At 35.5% G+C, this 17,836-nt stretch overlaps 1 protein-coding gene across 1 annotated transcript in view; it reads right to left on the reverse strand.

The window, feature by feature from the left end:
* LOC121419191 overlaps nt 1-17,314 on the reverse strand; it is a 33,078-nt gene extending 15,764 nt beyond the window's left edge. The window contains exons 1-12 of the mRNA XM_041613544.1: nt 16,519-17,314; nt 15,490-15,555; nt 14,740-14,807; nt 13,082-13,304; nt 11,501-11,549; nt 10,605-10,681; nt 10,079-10,187; nt 9,492-9,616; nt 8,258-8,419; nt 7,696-7,752; nt 6,554-6,610; nt 3,395-5,238 (exon numbers count right to left, since the gene is read on the reverse strand). Coding sequence (XP_041469478.1) covers nt 3,395-5,238; nt 6,554-6,610; nt 7,696-7,752; nt 8,258-8,419; nt 9,492-9,616; nt 10,079-10,187; nt 10,605-10,681; nt 11,501-11,549; nt 13,082-13,304; nt 14,740-14,807; nt 15,490-15,555; nt 16,519-17,178 — 3,497 coding nt within the window. The 5' untranslated portion in view covers nt 17,179-17,314. The remainder of the gene's footprint in view (nt 1-3,394; nt 5,239-6,553; nt 6,611-7,695; nt 7,753-8,257; nt 8,420-9,491; nt 9,617-10,078; nt 10,188-10,604; nt 10,682-11,500; nt 11,550-13,081; nt 13,305-14,739; nt 14,808-15,489; nt 15,556-16,518) is intronic.
* Nucleotides 17,315-17,836: the final 522 nt, after the last annotated feature.

The following is a 17,836-nucleotide window of genomic DNA, read 5'->3' on the forward strand; positions in this document are numbered from 1 at the left end:
ATAGTTGAACACCTTCATGAATTAAAGTGATTGGTTAACACTGGTTTGACTTTTAAAAAATCTGAGCTAGAAGGTCACACTTGTCACCTGTGTCTGTGATATGTTACAAAAATGAAGCCCAGAAAAAATTGTGTTCGAAAATAATTATTTAGTGCTTCAAAAATTGAAATATAAAGTGACCGGAAACACCATCTTAATTTCATCCCATACACTTACGTGTACTATTTAGGCGTCTATAAGACGCCTATTTATAAAATCGGGGTTTGCCTTGTAGTTATTAGCTTTTCATTCTCAATAATGGTTGTTTTCAGGGTTTATTAGTTCTAATACATGTACTTGTACACATGTTTCATCTTGGTTTGAGAATTTTTTAAATCGGCTGCTCACAAAGTTACACAATACCTTTAAGGCATATGATATGGCCAGTTATTCCATAATGCCTCATATTCTCTAAGATAAAGTTTTATTCATTTGACTGTTTTTATCCCTTTTAAATCCCTTTTGTTTCCAGCATTTACTCTAAAAGTATATTTATGGAAGTATCCCTGCTTTATATCTCATTAAGAAATATCAGCCCAGTCAAAATATTTGTAAACATAATCAAAGAATTAACTCTCAAAAACCTGCAAAATCTAAGTTGATAGAACTTAGTGACACCAAAATTATGTCATAGCATTCCCCAAGACATCAAATTAATATCTTTGGTAGAAATATTTTTTTGCTTTCAATCAAAAACTTGACCTTTCCACATGCATAAAGAATTAGCGACTAAATGTGTTTTCAAGAACTAAATATTATTACCCTATTGTCTAGGGCGTTGCTGCACCATTCATACCCGATTAAGCTTTTAACCTAGCTGCTTTCCATTTTATATTATTGTCATGGCAACTGCTTATTAAATGAAACATCTGGGGTTTTCCCATTTTTGACCTACAATACCCCTGTACATAACATATTACAGGCTAAAATAACTTGTCATGGGAGATACAGGAATACTAAATTAAATGCGGTAGTAATTTGATCTACGCAAGTTCCTGCCCAATTCTAACCAAAGCAAAACAGGGAAATGTTATTTTTTAGTTTATTATTTGCACCAAACCCAGAGGCCTTTTCAATGAAGACTCCAAATTCAATAATAATGAATGAAACAAGAATTATCAAATGTATGTATCAAGGTTTTTATTTCCCTTGACCTTTCATGTCCAGAGAATAAAGAACAATGTTTTTCATGTCATTCTAAAAAGAAATTCATAACATCATTTTACAATTTCATGTGTCTTTTCAATTATCATCATGAAAAAAAATAACCAGCTGTGCCTTAAACAAGTTTTAAAGTGTCCATATTGGGGGAGCCTATATGAGTTGTTCAATTTTTAGGGGAAGTAGAAGTTTTTTTTCTTAATGAAAAAGGAAACACAAAACATATATGGGTCACTTTTTTATCTATACATGATATAATTTCTAAAGTTCACTGAGCCTTAGATAGGTGAAGGCAGGCATGACTGGATCATGGGCCAAAAAATTATACATAGTGGATATCCATTTTTGAAAAAGTTCCCTCATTTTTCCATTGTTAAAGGAAAATACATGTAGCATTACTTAGAGTGATAAAAATGAAAAATAAATATACATGAAACATTGAAACAATAATCAAATGTTAAAAAAAGATCAACTTTTTCAAGTTCCTTTGCTTTCATGCTGTGAAGTCATTCCTTCCCATAATCCTGAGATAAGAAAGGTCAATAAAGAGTGTACCCAATAGTGTTCATGAATCACCATGTTTCTCTTTTAAATTGATTAAAAACTTAATTTAAACACTAGGATCTCTCTTATAGTTCGACTGTATAATAATCATTTTTCTTTGTGCTTGGGCCTAAAGTAGGAATCAGTAAAGGAAAAAGTAGGGCTCTCGTCTAACAAACGTTGAAGCACATGTATCATGAAACACGAACACATTCCAGTCAACTGATATTTTTGATGTACATGTATGTACATTGTCCATCGCTTCATCTTTACACTGTAACATGTTTTTATGTCACTGTAGATTCTTGCAGCTCATTTTACTTTCCACAGTTACCAATTCACTTCAATGTGGAGAACAGGGCCCCTGTCTTACAAAGAGTTACAATTGATCCAATCAATCCTAACTCTATGGAATCCGTCAGTGTCATATTTTTCTACAGGAAATTTGCAAAATGTCCTTTATAAAAAAAAGGAGATCACACAAAATTGTCAAGAAATCAATTAATTTATGGTTATACATTCATATCTAGAATAAAAAAATAAAAATGCATTTTATATGTTGACTTTGCTGGATTTCCATAGTTGCGATTGATTGGATCAATCGCAACTCTTTGTAAGACGGGGCCCAGGTGTATCAGTATGCTCTAAAAAGAGCTCCAAAAGGTATGAATGATTGTACGACACAACTTTTAAATACAATTCACTCTTCAATATTTACCAGGGTCCCGTTGCAGTTACCATTATAGTAAGTTTGCCATCCAATGGTAACTACCATGGCAACATGGCCCAACAGCCAATCAAAATCAAGGATTCCAAGTATTTATACAACACCATTTCTCTGTAAAAAAACCTAAATACCACATATCATTCACACAGTTGCTGGAAAAGATAGGTCTTTAGTACACACTTGAAGGTCTCAATGTTGTTACAACTATGAAGTTGGATAGGTAGGGTCTTCCAAAGACAAGGAGCAACTGATGAAAAAACTCTATTCCGGTATGCTTTCAGAGGGGTTCTGCTGGACTTCTTCTGGACTCCTTCTGCAGCTTGGCCAGAGCTGTGTAACTTGTCTAATTTGTCTACACCAGCTGAAGAGCTTTATAAGTAAGCAGCAGGATCTTATACTGCACTCTGCATTGTACTGGCATCCAGAGAAGCTCATGAATAACAGTAAGACACCATTGTCACTATACTAAATCAGTTCAGGAAACCAGTTTGGAAGATCACTTTGCTAGTGTTCCCATTTGATCACCTGAAAGTGGTCTTGTTGCTATGGGAACACTCTCAGGGGGCGACATGTTTTGCATGAAATTTGAAACCGCAGCTTAGGCATTCCACTTTTGCTAAACCAGTTTAACAAGGCAAAGCAATTTTCAAAACTACATCGCGAGGTGGTTTTCTGAACCAGTTTGGAAGATCACTTCCAAGACCACTTCGAACGTTTTCATTACATGTTAAACTAGTTTCCAGTAAACTAGTTTTAGGATTGTAGTGAGAATGGTGTCTATAAAGTCTACCTCCAAATAATAACTCCTCCTCTTTCCATAAATTCATCTCAACATGTTTTAAAGGCTGCAAGGACTATATATCTTACATTAAATCTTGGATTGAAGTAAATTTAATTACAGAAATCATATAGATCTCTACATACCTGTCATTAGCCCTGGTTGCATAGTTCTCCATAACTTGTTTGCGTAGTATGAGACCTTCGGCCGGTGATGCCTCTCCGTAACTATCGCAAGAACTAACAGACCCATCGCTATCGGTCCCATTCAGATCATGGATTCCTTCAAGATGGAGATCAGCACGGTTCTCTGGAGTCCTGTACCTGCCATGATTGGAATGACGGATGGAAAAGGGATCTTCATGGGTCTTTTCTTGATAATTAGAAACTCCTCTCTCCATGTCTTTCCTTCCAAAGGTGATGTATGGAGGTATTTTCCTCTCAGCGACTTCAGGATCCAGGCTACTGCCTTTCATGTACCTGTTAGTAACATCCTTCTTGATCTTGGTGGGATTGGGAGACTTCCTTTGTCCTGAGGATATTTCAAATTGTTGTTCACTTTGGAAGATTCTGTTTCTGATGGGTGAGCATCCAGTGTCTTGGTTAACATGAACTCTTTCATCCCAAGGAACTGTAGGGTCTTCATTGTAATCAAGTGATGCATCACTGATTTCTTTTTCTTTATCATGATCCGTGGTATCATAATCCTCATCTGCGACACAAAAATCAAGATCATCCTCTTGTAACTCATCTCCGGAGAGAGGAATAATCCTATGAGATAGGCTCATGTCATCATTCTTCATCTCCCCTAATCGCTGCGGTGATTCCCATGAGTGGAGGTCATCTGAACCCTCACCAACATGTTTGGGATCAGTGCTTTCATCTACCTGATTAGGTTTGGTTCCTTTGGCTATGGAAAAGCTGCCTGGAAACCTACGAGATTCTACAGCTTGTGCATCATTTCCTTTCCCATATTCAGATTCATTTGAGTTGTTGGAAGACAAATACTTTTGCATTTTAAAAAACTTGGAGTCATAATCCTCATTTTCTGAAATGTCTTCTGAGTCCTCCTCTCCCTCCACAGGGTTTACTATTTTTCTTGATGCAGTGGTCTTGTTGGCTAAATGCTGCATATTAGTATCATCATCTAGAAAGTCTACGCAACTACTTCCCTCTGAACTAGGAAGTGAATCAACAGATGCCCTCCACTCCTCTGATTTCAGTAGGTCATCACTGTAACCGGAAGAGATATCCTCCAAGCTGACGCATTCCCTGTCATAGGTTCCGCTAGAGGGTGCTTCTGGAGCATTCTCAGTGGCGGTTGTTGCAGTGACAATTGGCATTGCAGCAGCGGCATTCTTACAGCTGAGTTCATTCATGACATCACTGTAGAGGTTGTGGCAAGATAAGGTAACCTCGTCTTCCAAGTCCTCCCCCTTATCATCAGACTTGTCCAGGGAAGGAAGATCACCATGATGACTGGATCTATGCAAAACACCTGACACCTTCATTTCTTGGCCATCTGAATCCTTCATGAATCTCCCCGCTGTATTATTGATCTTGGGTTTCTCTCTCGTAAGATGCCCTGTATTTTTCAGCCTCTTCCTTCCAATTTCTCTAGCTTCTATTACCAGCCTTTGTGAAGGGTAAGAACTCCCTTCAAGTTTGGCAGACAGCTGCCTCTCATCCTCCAATCCCGAGCCGCGAAAATCGTAACTGTAATTCAAAGAGGAGTCATAGTTGACACTGCACTCAGTGGTCTTCTTCTCAATCAGCGAATTATCCATGGTAAAAAGATCAGACTCTCTCACATAAAAGGCTTTATAGCCCTCTTTGTCATCATCTCCAGTAGATTGTTTCCTCTGTTGACCCTCAACAGATGTTCCTTCATCAGCCTGGTCTGCTTTAACTCCGGGATCGACGGTTTTCCCAGGGCTTTTTGAAATCTTGAAAGCTATCTCTCTGATGGCATTGAGAAGTTCAGCTTTTGCCTATGTAGGATACAAGAGTAGAAAAAGAACATAACATAAGCTGGCTGCTTTCAATGTAATTTTCCCTTTCACCTTGAAATTTGGATAAATCTATGTTCATGATTTGGAAGCAAACACTTCATTCCCCTCTATAGGTTCAATGCAATACAACAAAAAATCTCATGCTACTGTGTCATACAATCTACCATTCATATGTATGTTATCAATATCAAGTCTCAAGAAAGAGTATATATTATGATAAAACATTTTACCCCGAGATACCATTAACAAATGATTTTTAAAAATGGGGAAAAATCTACAATGGACCCTTTTGTATCAATTGAAGATGAAAATGTGTGGGAAAGTATAAATTTCAAACGTTATCTGAAAAAGGCACCCCAATTCTGGTAATAAAAAAAACAAAACAAGCAAATGAAATAGACACTGATATTACAAAACAATTAATAAACTTGAATGTCACATGGAACTTCTACATGTTCTTGATGAAAGCATATTGAGGTAAGCATAGCAATGTTCCATAAAAGGGAGCTTTTAAAAAACAGTGGGAATAAATTCTTGCTGAGCTTTGCAATGTCTAAACAAGAATTTATTCATTAAAAAAAGACAGTATTCTCATTAAAAAAAAAAACATCCAAGACTAAGAATTACCTCTTTCCCTTATTGCATACGAGCTATAGAACAGAAATGTTCAATTTCTATAGAACAGAAATTTTATTGAAACACCCACACCTTTTGTCTGTTGTGAAATAACATCCTATACCATCTCATCTATTGTAATCAGAGGTTATGTGTAGTTATAAAGGAAACTGTGTATACATACATGTTGAGAGCATTTCATAAACATTGGAAAGGTACAGACTAATACAAATCTGAATATGAGGTCAAACTATTGCATGATCATACTATTCAAGTTTATGCAGACAAAGCCAGATCACCCACATAATTATATGCTTAAAAAAGTAGTACTGGGTAAGGCCATGTTTTAAAACATGGTTATGATAATGACAAGTTTCAAGCTATTGTTTAAAGCTACTGAACTCATGGAATTTAGTTGGTATTTATTGATGAGACCCTGATTCTCTTGTCTATGTAAGTACTGATAAATACTCCAGTAATCCCATTGGATAAAATTATTTTGTGAATCCAGGGGCCCGTAACACAAAACTTAGCAATGAACGTAGAACAATTTTTTTCTACAATTGATTCCATTGACTACAATGTACAATCAATCATGAAAATCAAGCGTACGATCAATCGCAAACCTTTGTGTTACGGGACCCTGGTCATGGAATATCACTAATGTAACAGAACTCACCTGGAGCTCAATTTCTCTCTCTTCATTTACTTTCTTTATAGGCTCAGGAACCTTGACCTGAAAAAACGATATTCAAAGACAAGAAATGATAAGTACATGGTAAAATGATTTTTGAGTAAGATTAATAAAAATAATGATAATTAAAAAAATTGAAATGTTTTGACAACATCAACAATCATAATAATCATCTCTTTTACAGTGCAAAACATTTAATATCTCAAGGTACTTCCACAGGACTTGGATATTATCACCCTGGCTTGGTCTGGCCAGACATTTACAGCAAATAAGCATTTCAAGGAATTGATTCCTGTCAGGTCTGTAGACTGTCAGGAGACTTATCAACTTGGCCAAAATGCTCAACACTATAAATCAATGGGCAAGTCCACCATAACATAGTTTTCATTAAAAGCAAAATATAACGATCTGATGAGATACATCACAAATGAGTTATGAATTTTTGAAGTTTGATTTTTTGGTGTCAAATTGAAGCACATGACCAATATGTATGTAATGTAATAAAATCCATAAATTCCCTTTTTTAAATAATCATGATGACTCAAAAAGTATTTGTCATTGATATGTGTGTGAAGTAATGTGATAAAGATATATCGACTTTGAATGTTTTCCAATATGCAGGGAAAGAATGACATATTATGAAATTAATATCACATGACATATGTGACAACTGCTTGCATTTGTCATTAAATAATTAAAAACTGATATAAAATCATTGTTTTGATGGTTTTTCTCCAAACCTTTGATATTTTCCTATATTTTTTAGTTTTTAAGAGCCCTTCGATTAAGACTAACTTTTTTTTGTTTTTTGTTTTGGTTGCTGCAGGAGTGCTTCATTTAATTTTGATCTAAGATTTTTACTCTTTAATTTGTTATTTTTAATGCATTAATGTATCGTGGTGACCCCTTTTATAAGCATCCCTTCTCCGAAGCATCTATTTTTTTTCTGATACTTTGTTAATACTGTATATTGTACTGTTTTTATCCTTTTGATGGTTGAATAAATAAATGAATTAAATTGAATTGATAATCGGGATGAACTTTCACCTTCAATAACCTAGTAATCCCATGCTTAAATTTGTATCATAAGGTTATGTAACAATCACTACCAATGTAATGGAACTAACCTCCAGCTCTACTTCTCTCTCTTCATTTACTTCCTTTATTGGTTCAGGAACCTTGACCTGAAAAATTATATTCAAAGATAAGAAAATGCAAATAGGTGGTAAAATGATATCAAATTAACATGGCAAAGTAAATAACTTTCAGCACACTATATATGGACACAATTGCATGGTGCTTCTCATTAACATACATTATAGAAATAAGTTTGCATGAATGATAGAATACAGTGTATAGCAAAAAATAGGGCTATGAACATAGCTTTGAACTTCTATATGATTAATTTGTGGTCTTGCTGGCGTATTTAGCCTCCTATTTTCACTATTGCCCATAGGGAACAACTAGATTCATTTGTCAGTCTCAATTATTCAGAAAGCATATCATTTTAGTAAAACTACTGCACCAGCAGAAGACTGCAAAAGTGAATAACAGCTTGTCCCAACCAAAAAAGGGGTTTTCCCCAAAGCACAATGAACGCTGGGTAAACGAAGCTCCTGGATGGAGATCAGTTGCAAAAATTCAGTGAAGGTTATAAGAAATACAGTCACAAATGGTTCACAACCATACCTGTTGACTTGGGGATTGAAATCTCCTGGCTTTCTTTACACATTTGCGAAGTTTCTTCCTCTCTGAAGCCAAGTCTCCGATGTCTTCTCGAAAACCCGAAACCATTCCTTGAAGCTCCTTTTCTTTAAACTCATACTCAGCAACACAACGTTCCAATCTGTACTACAATTATAAACATCAAGAAAAAGATGAATCTGGAGGTGATTCACTTATGGTTTAAACAAAGATACTACAAGGGGAAGATCAGATAATACATAGACCGTGTAATGAAACGCTTGGGAAAAACGCACCACAGCGTTGAGTAAGTAACCACCTTTTTTTTACCTTTGCGTATCGCAAGATGGTTGTGTACAAAACATACGAGAGAAATGGTGAAGGGGTGAAGGAATAGACGATTCTTACAATTTAATTTTTTTCAAAAACAATTTTCCCCCTTACATTTGAAATGAATATATTTCAAAGGTTTCTTGGTAATAAAACGTGGAATTATTTCCATGTATCACCCTTGAGCCCTCTCTCATTTTCCCCATATATTTTATACACAGTCGCGTGCTGATATGCAAAGGTTTACTTACTCAACGCTTTTGGGCGCCCTTCCCCACAAGCATTTATCGAGCATTTCAAAAAAATGTCAAAGTGTCTGATCTTCCCTTGTAGTATCTTTGGTTTAAATAATTGAACAAGATTCCCTTATCAAATTAAATCTTTCACAATATTAAATACCAAATCTAGAAATAACCAAGTAGAAATATGGATATAAGACTAATGAGTAGGATTTCTCAATACTCTTCTTTGAACATGTTTGAATTTATTGGCCTATATAGTGTTAAGATATTGTTACATTACAGTATGTGTAAGGGCACAACCATATTCAGTTGTTGTTTGAAGCTCATAATGGTAATTGTAAACATATGCCAATGCAACAATATTGTAATGTCACAGGCTGATCTGCAAGGGTTTCTTTATTACCATAGTCCCACATGGTCCATATGACACTTTTATGAAATTAAGTTCTTAAGCTCATTAACAGTCAAAGTGTCTGAAACTGAAAATTTCTTCATTTCATTAGTCCACTGGTCTACAGGAAATTACACCAGTAAACCATTCAGTTTGATTTAGGCCTATTAGTAATACCAACTTAATATTTCCATTCCATTTTGGTTCGATAAACTACTTCTTGGTTGTGTGTTCCCTTGTATTATAAAATAGAGTGTGAATACCGAATGGTAGATACCTTTGCCACAAGCAGCTCTCGTCTCTCTCTATCTTTCTCCTTCAGTACAGAGTCACATGACTGCACTAGTTGATCACATGACATAACTTCCTCTCTTAGCTGCTCTACAGTCTCTTCCAAACACACTGTACAAGTAAGAACATTAAATAACAATAGTAGGCTCTCTTACATTCTTTACATATTAACTTTCACATTTACATTCATATTGTTCATTGAATTAATATAAATGGAAAAGCAGGGGGAACATGTAAACATATACATAAAAGGTTTTACTTGCTTTGTGACTTGCGACCTGTTGCATAAAAAAAAAATCCTGCGAAAACTCAGGTATTTTTTACCTGACTTTCTGCCCTGTGTTAAAGTCAATGGCAGAAATCAGACTAACCTTAGTTTTCAGTTTTTACTAGAGTTTTCTCAGGTAAAAAGTTTTATGCAACAGGCTGAAGTAGTCCTATTTTTATGCAATCTCACAGTTATCTTAGTCACAAATTCATGTGAAACAATTAGAGAGAATACATATTTTAAACACGTATGATTATTACTGCTTTTTTTACATCCAAATAAAATGCAATTTACTCAATGGTTACCTTTCTCTGACTGGAGTAGTGTGTTGAAGCGGATGTGACCTGCCAGCTTATCCTTCACATTCTTCAAATCTTCATCTTTCTCTCGACATTGTGTACTCAGATTCTTCAACTGAAAAATAAAAGAGTAGGTAGCACTTTGATAAAAATATCTACTTTTAACATTATATTTTTTTCAAAATGAACAAATTCAAACTGGAAACAATTTTCATGCATTGTGAACCTATTATGCAATATACAGGAAAGTGGAAAAGAAGATAGATATCATTAGACGTTAGCACTGAAAAGTTTCAGAAAGAACACATTCCTATACAATACATATCAAATGTTCAAATCACTGCATAATGATCTGAGGGAGGGGGGCATTATTGTACAAGTGTGTGCTTTCTAAGAATGATAATGTAGATGTATCTGTGTCTGACCTGCGAGTGATTGCTTGATGGAGGAACTCTTTCTAATTCACCTGAGGCACTTTTCTATCTATCATACGGAGCATGCAAACATAAAATTAATTGTTAAGTTTTCTGACCTGTACTTCCAAATTCTTTTGATTTTCTTTATACTCTTCCAGGAGATGAGATAGATAGAAGCCATACCTTGGTATCTCTGTATCAAAGAAAAGAAAATAACAACATACAGTCTGATCCAAGCAGTGATAAATTGTATTGATATCTGTTTTATTATTCTAAGTTACTGTATTGATTTATACTACTCAATAAATTAAGAATTCTAAAAGCTCCTTTTGTTCATTGAAAATTGACAAATAATATATAAAGAAAGATTTAAATATTCAAGACAATATTCATCCTTGCTTTTTTTACATATACTTTTATTATGGCTGTGTCAATTCTTGTATTGTATATTTTAACATGAAAATAGTGTAAAAAATAGCAAAGAATAATCCAAATGACTGAAGATTTGAATACTGAAAATCTGAACAAAACACTGTATTTAGTTTTCGATTTTTGTTTCAGCTATTTCAACTATTATCCTGGGGCCGTTTCATAAAGCTGTTCGTAAGTTAAGAGCGAATTTAAGAGCGACTGGTGATCCTTTCTTGTGGTGAATGGTATACACCAAAATGTCCATTGACAATGGTTTAACAATAAAAATAATCACCAGTCGTTCTTAAAGTCGCCCTTAACTTATGAACAGCTTTATGAAACAGGCACCAGGTGTACTCATCCCAGGTAAGGTGAAAGGATTAAATCGTTAAATGCACTAAACACTGCTGATGAAGCATCAGCTAGCGCTAAAGCCAGGGTAACAATAGTTGCACTATCATTTTTATTGATATACTCAATAGAATACAACTGCAACTTATATTAGAATGGAAATATAACAGTTGATATCTCTTCTTTATAAATATTTGGGGTAAGATTTCCATTACTTTCCCTTCTTATCATAGACTCACACAACAATTACCTTGAGGGAAGGAACTTCCTTCCATTGTAAGCAAGTACCCTTTGGACACCTACAAGATAAAAAGAACATAAATTGAAAAGAAATTACTCAAATTTGCAGTGTATTTTTAGTGTACAAGCACAATTTTCTGGTATACATCTCTTTTTTTCAGGGTAAAGCTCTTTGATTTAGGATCTGATGGTAGGAACTGGGAAAAGAAATATATATAGAATAGAGGTGTGTGCATACTTTTCATTTTCATTTATTTAAGGGGGTTTTCAGGTACATTTAACTGGCTTGTGTTGTGATATGTGCTGGGCTTCTTAGCTCATTTGAGTCAACTCTTTGTTTGACTTGAGTCACATACAGCAGACTGCCAAGTTCGACTCAAGTCACTTTCTATTTGAAATACACACATACACAGTAGTGATGCTGTACTGTGCATTGCAAAGGGACCAAGCCTGTACATTTGCTCATTTGCTAGGATAGGCAATGGCACTAGACCTGTGCTGTAGACATGTGTCCAAAAGGTCAATAGGTGAGTTGGCCTCAAATTTTCTTTCTATATTTTGAATGCACAAGATAGTTAAATGTAGTGACATCTTCACATTTTCTGGCAGCCAAGTTGATTATCTAACAATGTGACATCTTTCCACGGCTCCTCACAGAGGCTCAAACTGTCTAGGTCAGCATAAGGCCGGGCTTTAAAATGCTAAAAATTAAATCTTTAGCCACTAGCACACAGTATAGCCTTATAGGGATGGACCAATATGCTACATGCATTTCCAGGCACATTTTATGGAGTAGCCTTATTTTTCACTATGAAGGAGATTCTGAGGTAAGTTTTGAGCAAAGTCTCTGATAATAATGCTAATAAAAAATATATTAAGGTAACGCTTTTTAGTAGAATTGCTTTTTCGCTTTTTTTTGTCCTACCTACATTTGCACCCTTCTTTTGAAACTGACCACCCATGACTCACTGAGTTCTGGACCTGGATGTATACGATGCAGGGCCCTAGCAAAACACATTGGGTGACTTTACGGCCAATTATCGTCGCGATCGCGGTGGCAGAATATTTTTACTCTTCCAAATCAGTTCTATGATGCCAACACGCTAAATGATCGTCTCACTACTTCTACCCACAGACTCAAACATATTGCGAGGTTAGTATTAGTATACTAACTTCTACAGAGCTCTGGCACATGATTCAACGATTGACGACGGATTGAATTTGTTCTACTAAGCCGTTTTAACTTATGATAAATTCTATTTTTATTACCTATTTTTATCCTTCTTTTTCTCCTGTAAAATCAATTATTACAGTTCTTGAGGACACTGCGCCTACTCTCCTGTGTGTATGGTTTGTACCAGTACTGCACAATAATTCTAATGCGCAAAGTGTCGGTTTCAAAACAGGTGGTCTTAGTTACTATACATTATACAACCCAACACCAAACTCAACGGGTGGGGTATAAAAAATGAAAATCATGACTTGAAAGTTGAAACAAAATTTTATCTGAAGGAACAGCACTCTCTCCCTCCCTCTCTCCTAAGTCGACATACATATATCTTGCATGCACTGCATTCTTCATTATACTTGCATTTTCTCTGCTCTCAAAGCCAAGTAGTTGATTTTCATCAGTTTGGATAGAAAAGTCAACACGTTCAACCTCCGTTTGTACCGCAGCATCCGACAGAGAAAATTTCAGTGCTTCTGTAGAGAGATGGCGCTCGACCTCTGAAATATTGGTGCTCCGACAATGTGTTCTCTCTTGAAGAAGATTCTCGTAAAGCTCACAGCAAAGTTTCCTTGATGCTTCTAATCTAAAAAGTGAAAAATGAAATTAGCTTGCGTAAAAAAATGAAAAAATAATGGATGGCGCCTGGATTGCACAAATTATTGTCATTAACTGACTCCACTCATCTCAAATACGTTAGCATTTATAATATTCTTAAACCGACTTTTGAAGCGATTCGTGTAATGTTCCATCAAATCGCTGTTTTCTTTTACATTTATTCTATTCATCCATTTAATATGATGGACAGCCCTATAGAGAAACTGATTTTTAAAGGGGGCCACAAACATTAATAAATCCACATTTACAAAGAACAACACCAAAAAAGTATAGCATCAATTAAATCAGTAAATAAAAACAAGTAAAGCCCATTTTACAACTAGTGGTGCGACTGCTTATACAACCGTTGCGATTGTGTGCAATATACATTGTGACCAAATGATCGCAAAAGATAACCCATGTACTTAGGCCAATTAAAACTAAAGGATCAAACATGGTAAAACCAAATAGATTAAAAATGACAAACGAAAAATAATAAAGCATAAATCATAGACCCCCCCCCCCCTCCAAGTTGGCAACAACTTTTCTCCGTCCCAACATTTGGATATATGAGATCTATTCTTTCGTTGACATTTAAAGACGAAAAATGCAGCAATGCGGTCTTAATGGACCAAGGAATCATGTTTTAATGTAATATTGAGTACAGTTCCAGGGAAATCAAAGTTTGTGGTTTTCAATCTATGCAATAGTCGCTAAACGTTGATTGATTATCTTGATCGAGAAATATAATCTTTAGTGTCATTATTAGTATTGATATTATTGTATTAATTATCAAAAATAACCCGGGAGATCGAAATTTCAATTTCATCAATAATAGGACAGGTTTTCTAGTGACGTTAAGAGGAATTATTGTTGTTATTATTTTTATTGTCATTATTGTTATTATGATTATCATCATTCAGTACTAATATCATTATCATCATCATCATCATTAGTAGTAGCAGTAGCAGCAGCAGCAGTAGTAGTAGTAGTAGTAGTAGTAGTAGTAGTAGTAGTAGTATCAATTACATTTAACATCTACTACTACTACTACTACTACTCCTACTACTACTACTACTACTACTCCTACTACTACTACGACGACGACTACACTACTACTACTACTACTACTACTACTACTACTACTACTACTACTACTACTACTACTACTACTACTACTACTACTACTACTACTACTACTACTACTACTACTACTACTACTTCTACTACTACTACTACTACTACTACTGCTACTACTACTACTACTACTACTACGACTACTACAACGACTACTACTATTTCCTACTTCTACTACTACTGACTTCTGATAATCAGGGCTACTACTACTACTACCACTACACGACTGCTGCTATGACTACTATACGTGTACCACTTTACTAATTAGATAAAAATAAATCGCTTACTCTTCATGTAAAGTTCGTCTTGTTTCACATTCATCCTCCAGTGTTTTTGTCAAGTTGTTTATATCATGCTGTAAGAATAGAAATTAAAAAAAATGTCAACCTGCCATTTCAATATAAGATATCATGGGCAGTTCGCTGACTGGCATCTCAAGGGGGGGGGGGGGGGGTCATCGCCGGATACACCCTCATTCAGGTTAGTTTAAACATGTTAATGAATGTTCGGCGAAAATCCAACAAATAATGAATGACCTGTAGAATATATCCAATGTGTTTTATTTCATGACGTCACATGCAAGCTAGCAGTTGTTCTATAAGCCGTGAGATAAAATGCCAAAACATATGCCATTTATATTAAAAAAAAAAATAAAATGAAATGAAAGGGGATGGGTAGCATAGTTGCTCGCATGTGACATCATGCAGAAAATCAAGACTTTCCAAATACACAACAACATTTTTCTTTGATAAATATTATTTTCGCAAAAAATTGAATTTTCTCTCACCTCCCCCCCCCCCCGGCGGCCCGGGGTATTAAAAATAACCAACGCCTGTCAAATCTGACTTCCCAATTTATATTTTCTTGAGAGCATTAATTTTGCATCACATAACACAGCCTTTATTAACGAAAACAAGGGGGAAATATGTAGGCTTTTGTAATCCTTTCACATCATAACTCATGCAAGATACATTTGAACATGTTGACCTAAAACGTGGAGAAAAAAAAACATGGAAAAAAAGTTGATTTTATCGTACCTGATACCCGATATTTGCTTTGTGAAGCATCCTTGCAGTCGCTTGAGATTTATTGAGTTTCTGTTCCTATGTATAATAGATACAAACAATATTCTTTTATTTCAGTTGCATAATTAGGGATCAAAATGCGAGGGAACTGAGACTTGCATATGACGTTATTTCAGTTCATAAAAAAAGACTTGGTAGCCTTCTGTCCAACATAATTATGCCGGCGCCGAGGGCCAAATCATACTTAACATGGGCAACTTAAAACCTGGGAATACAATACAATTTCATGTAGGGCCTATATAGAATTGATGTAAATGACTTAAAAGTAAATGGATAGGCAGCTCGAATGGGTCGCATTTTTTTTTCATCAAATTTTAAATGGAGTAATTTTGTTTAACTTTAATTCTGAACGAATGTCGTTTATACCGTTTTAAAAAGCATTTTTTAAATCATAATTTTTCATTCTGAATTTGAATGAAAAATTATGATTTAATTTGAATTTGAATTCTATATTTTAATAGGCCCCCATGGTAGACTTCTGCCGGCACGCAACCTTTTTTTTTTTCTGGGAGGGGGAGGGGGGTTGAGTTCATAAAGAATTATCACTTCACCCATTTACATTATCTTTATTCCAAGGACAAGTAAGGTGGTGACAAATAAATTTGTCAATAAGGGAGCCGATGAGTTACAAACTCAATTTTATATGAGCTATTCAATCAGATTTTATTGATTCGATTAAAACAAATCTTTGGTAGTCAATTTAGATCAAAATATATCAATTAAACTTTACACGTTACAAGAAGCACCAAACTGAATACAAAATATAAATATATATATAGGATGTGTGACCTCTTAATGCTCCATGCAGCTGCTTGCATTTAGCATCCATGCGCCTATTATTGTTTGTGTGAATAATATCGAATCCTTAAAATATCATAACTTCATTGATGAAAGTGTTTTTAATGTACTATTCATATCAAACCTAACCTAATGGAATAGACCTTTAATCCTGATAATGGAACATTTACAATTTATACGTACTAATTGCTGGAGCTTGTTAAAATCATCTGTATTCATGTATCCATTTTCCTTTATTCCATTTTGTGTGTCCATAATCTCCGCTTCCATCTCTGTACTTTTCTGGAGATCACCATCTTGATTCGGATGATCATCTCCACCATCGGAACAGCTGGAAGAAACGCTGCTAGCTCCAAGACCTCTTTGAACCCCAACATCTCCGAAGCCTTTAAACTCAATCCCTGAAGCCCCTTTCTCTCCTTCTGTGGCTGATGTGACGGCCTTCGTCATCTCCGATTCATCTCGCATTCTATCCTTGTCCAAAGTCGTGATGTCGAGCAGACTCACTGATCTTCGGAGGACGACGTTCCGTTTGTCGACGTCATCATTCACCGTTTCCCCTTGGTGATACTCCATGTTCTGTGGAGAGGCTGTGGCACCTTTGTCTGGTTTACTGTTGTTGATGGGTTTGTTGGATTTGATGGTGAAGAGCTGGAGGGAAGAGGTACTCTGACTGGTTTTCATCTTTTTCTTGTTGGTAGCCGGATCAGAGATCCAAAACCAACCCCCTGTCGTGTTTGGCGTTGGTCCATCCGCATTACCCTTAAAAATACACATTACAGTAGATAACTGATAGATGGTGCTTTGGGGGTCTTGGATAGGGAGTACACTAATTGGGTGCATCTCATATTCTGACTACCACCATCACCAACTGTACCACCATGACTGATGGCATCACGTTATTCCTGCACCGAACTAGTGTCCATCTCTTTTCTGTTCAAATCTTCTGATCTTCTTTCTTTCTATCTTTATTTTTTTCTTTCTCCTCTTTCTCATTTTTTTCTTCTATACCTTCTTCTCCCCCTCATCCTCCTCCCTTTCTTCTTTTCTGCGTCTTTTACTTCTTTCATTTCCTTTCCCTTTCATTCTTCAATTTCAACGCGATTGTTTATTTCTGTTTTACTTAATTGTCTTTTTTTTTCATTCTTCTTATTTTATTTTTCGTTCCACTCATGATCATCACCTTGTCAACCCCCCCCCCCCAAAAAAAAATCTCTCATTTTCTTTTCCGTTTTCAATTTGTCTGTCTTGTATACCCAGTTGTTGTGTGTCCGGACGGGTTGTGTCTCCGGATAATCAATTTTAGAAAGTCATTTGGAAAAATTTACAAGCGAAGTTTCATCAACTTTTAGTAAAAAAAAAGTTAGGAAATTTTATAAAGAATAAAATAGAAGATGATTACAAGTAATGAATTCATATTTTTAGTGTAATCCACAGACAAAAAGAAGGCTTCAAAAAATAAAGTGTCCGGACACCCAGTTGTTTTATTTGATTTGAGAAA

This window comes from Lytechinus variegatus, chromosome 7 (genome assembly GCF_018143015.1).
Source record: "Lytechinus variegatus isolate NC3 chromosome 7, Lvar_3.0, whole genome shotgun sequence".
In the NCBI taxonomy this organism is placed as follows: domain Eukaryota; kingdom Metazoa; phylum Echinodermata; class Echinoidea; order Temnopleuroida; family Toxopneustidae; genus Lytechinus; species Lytechinus variegatus.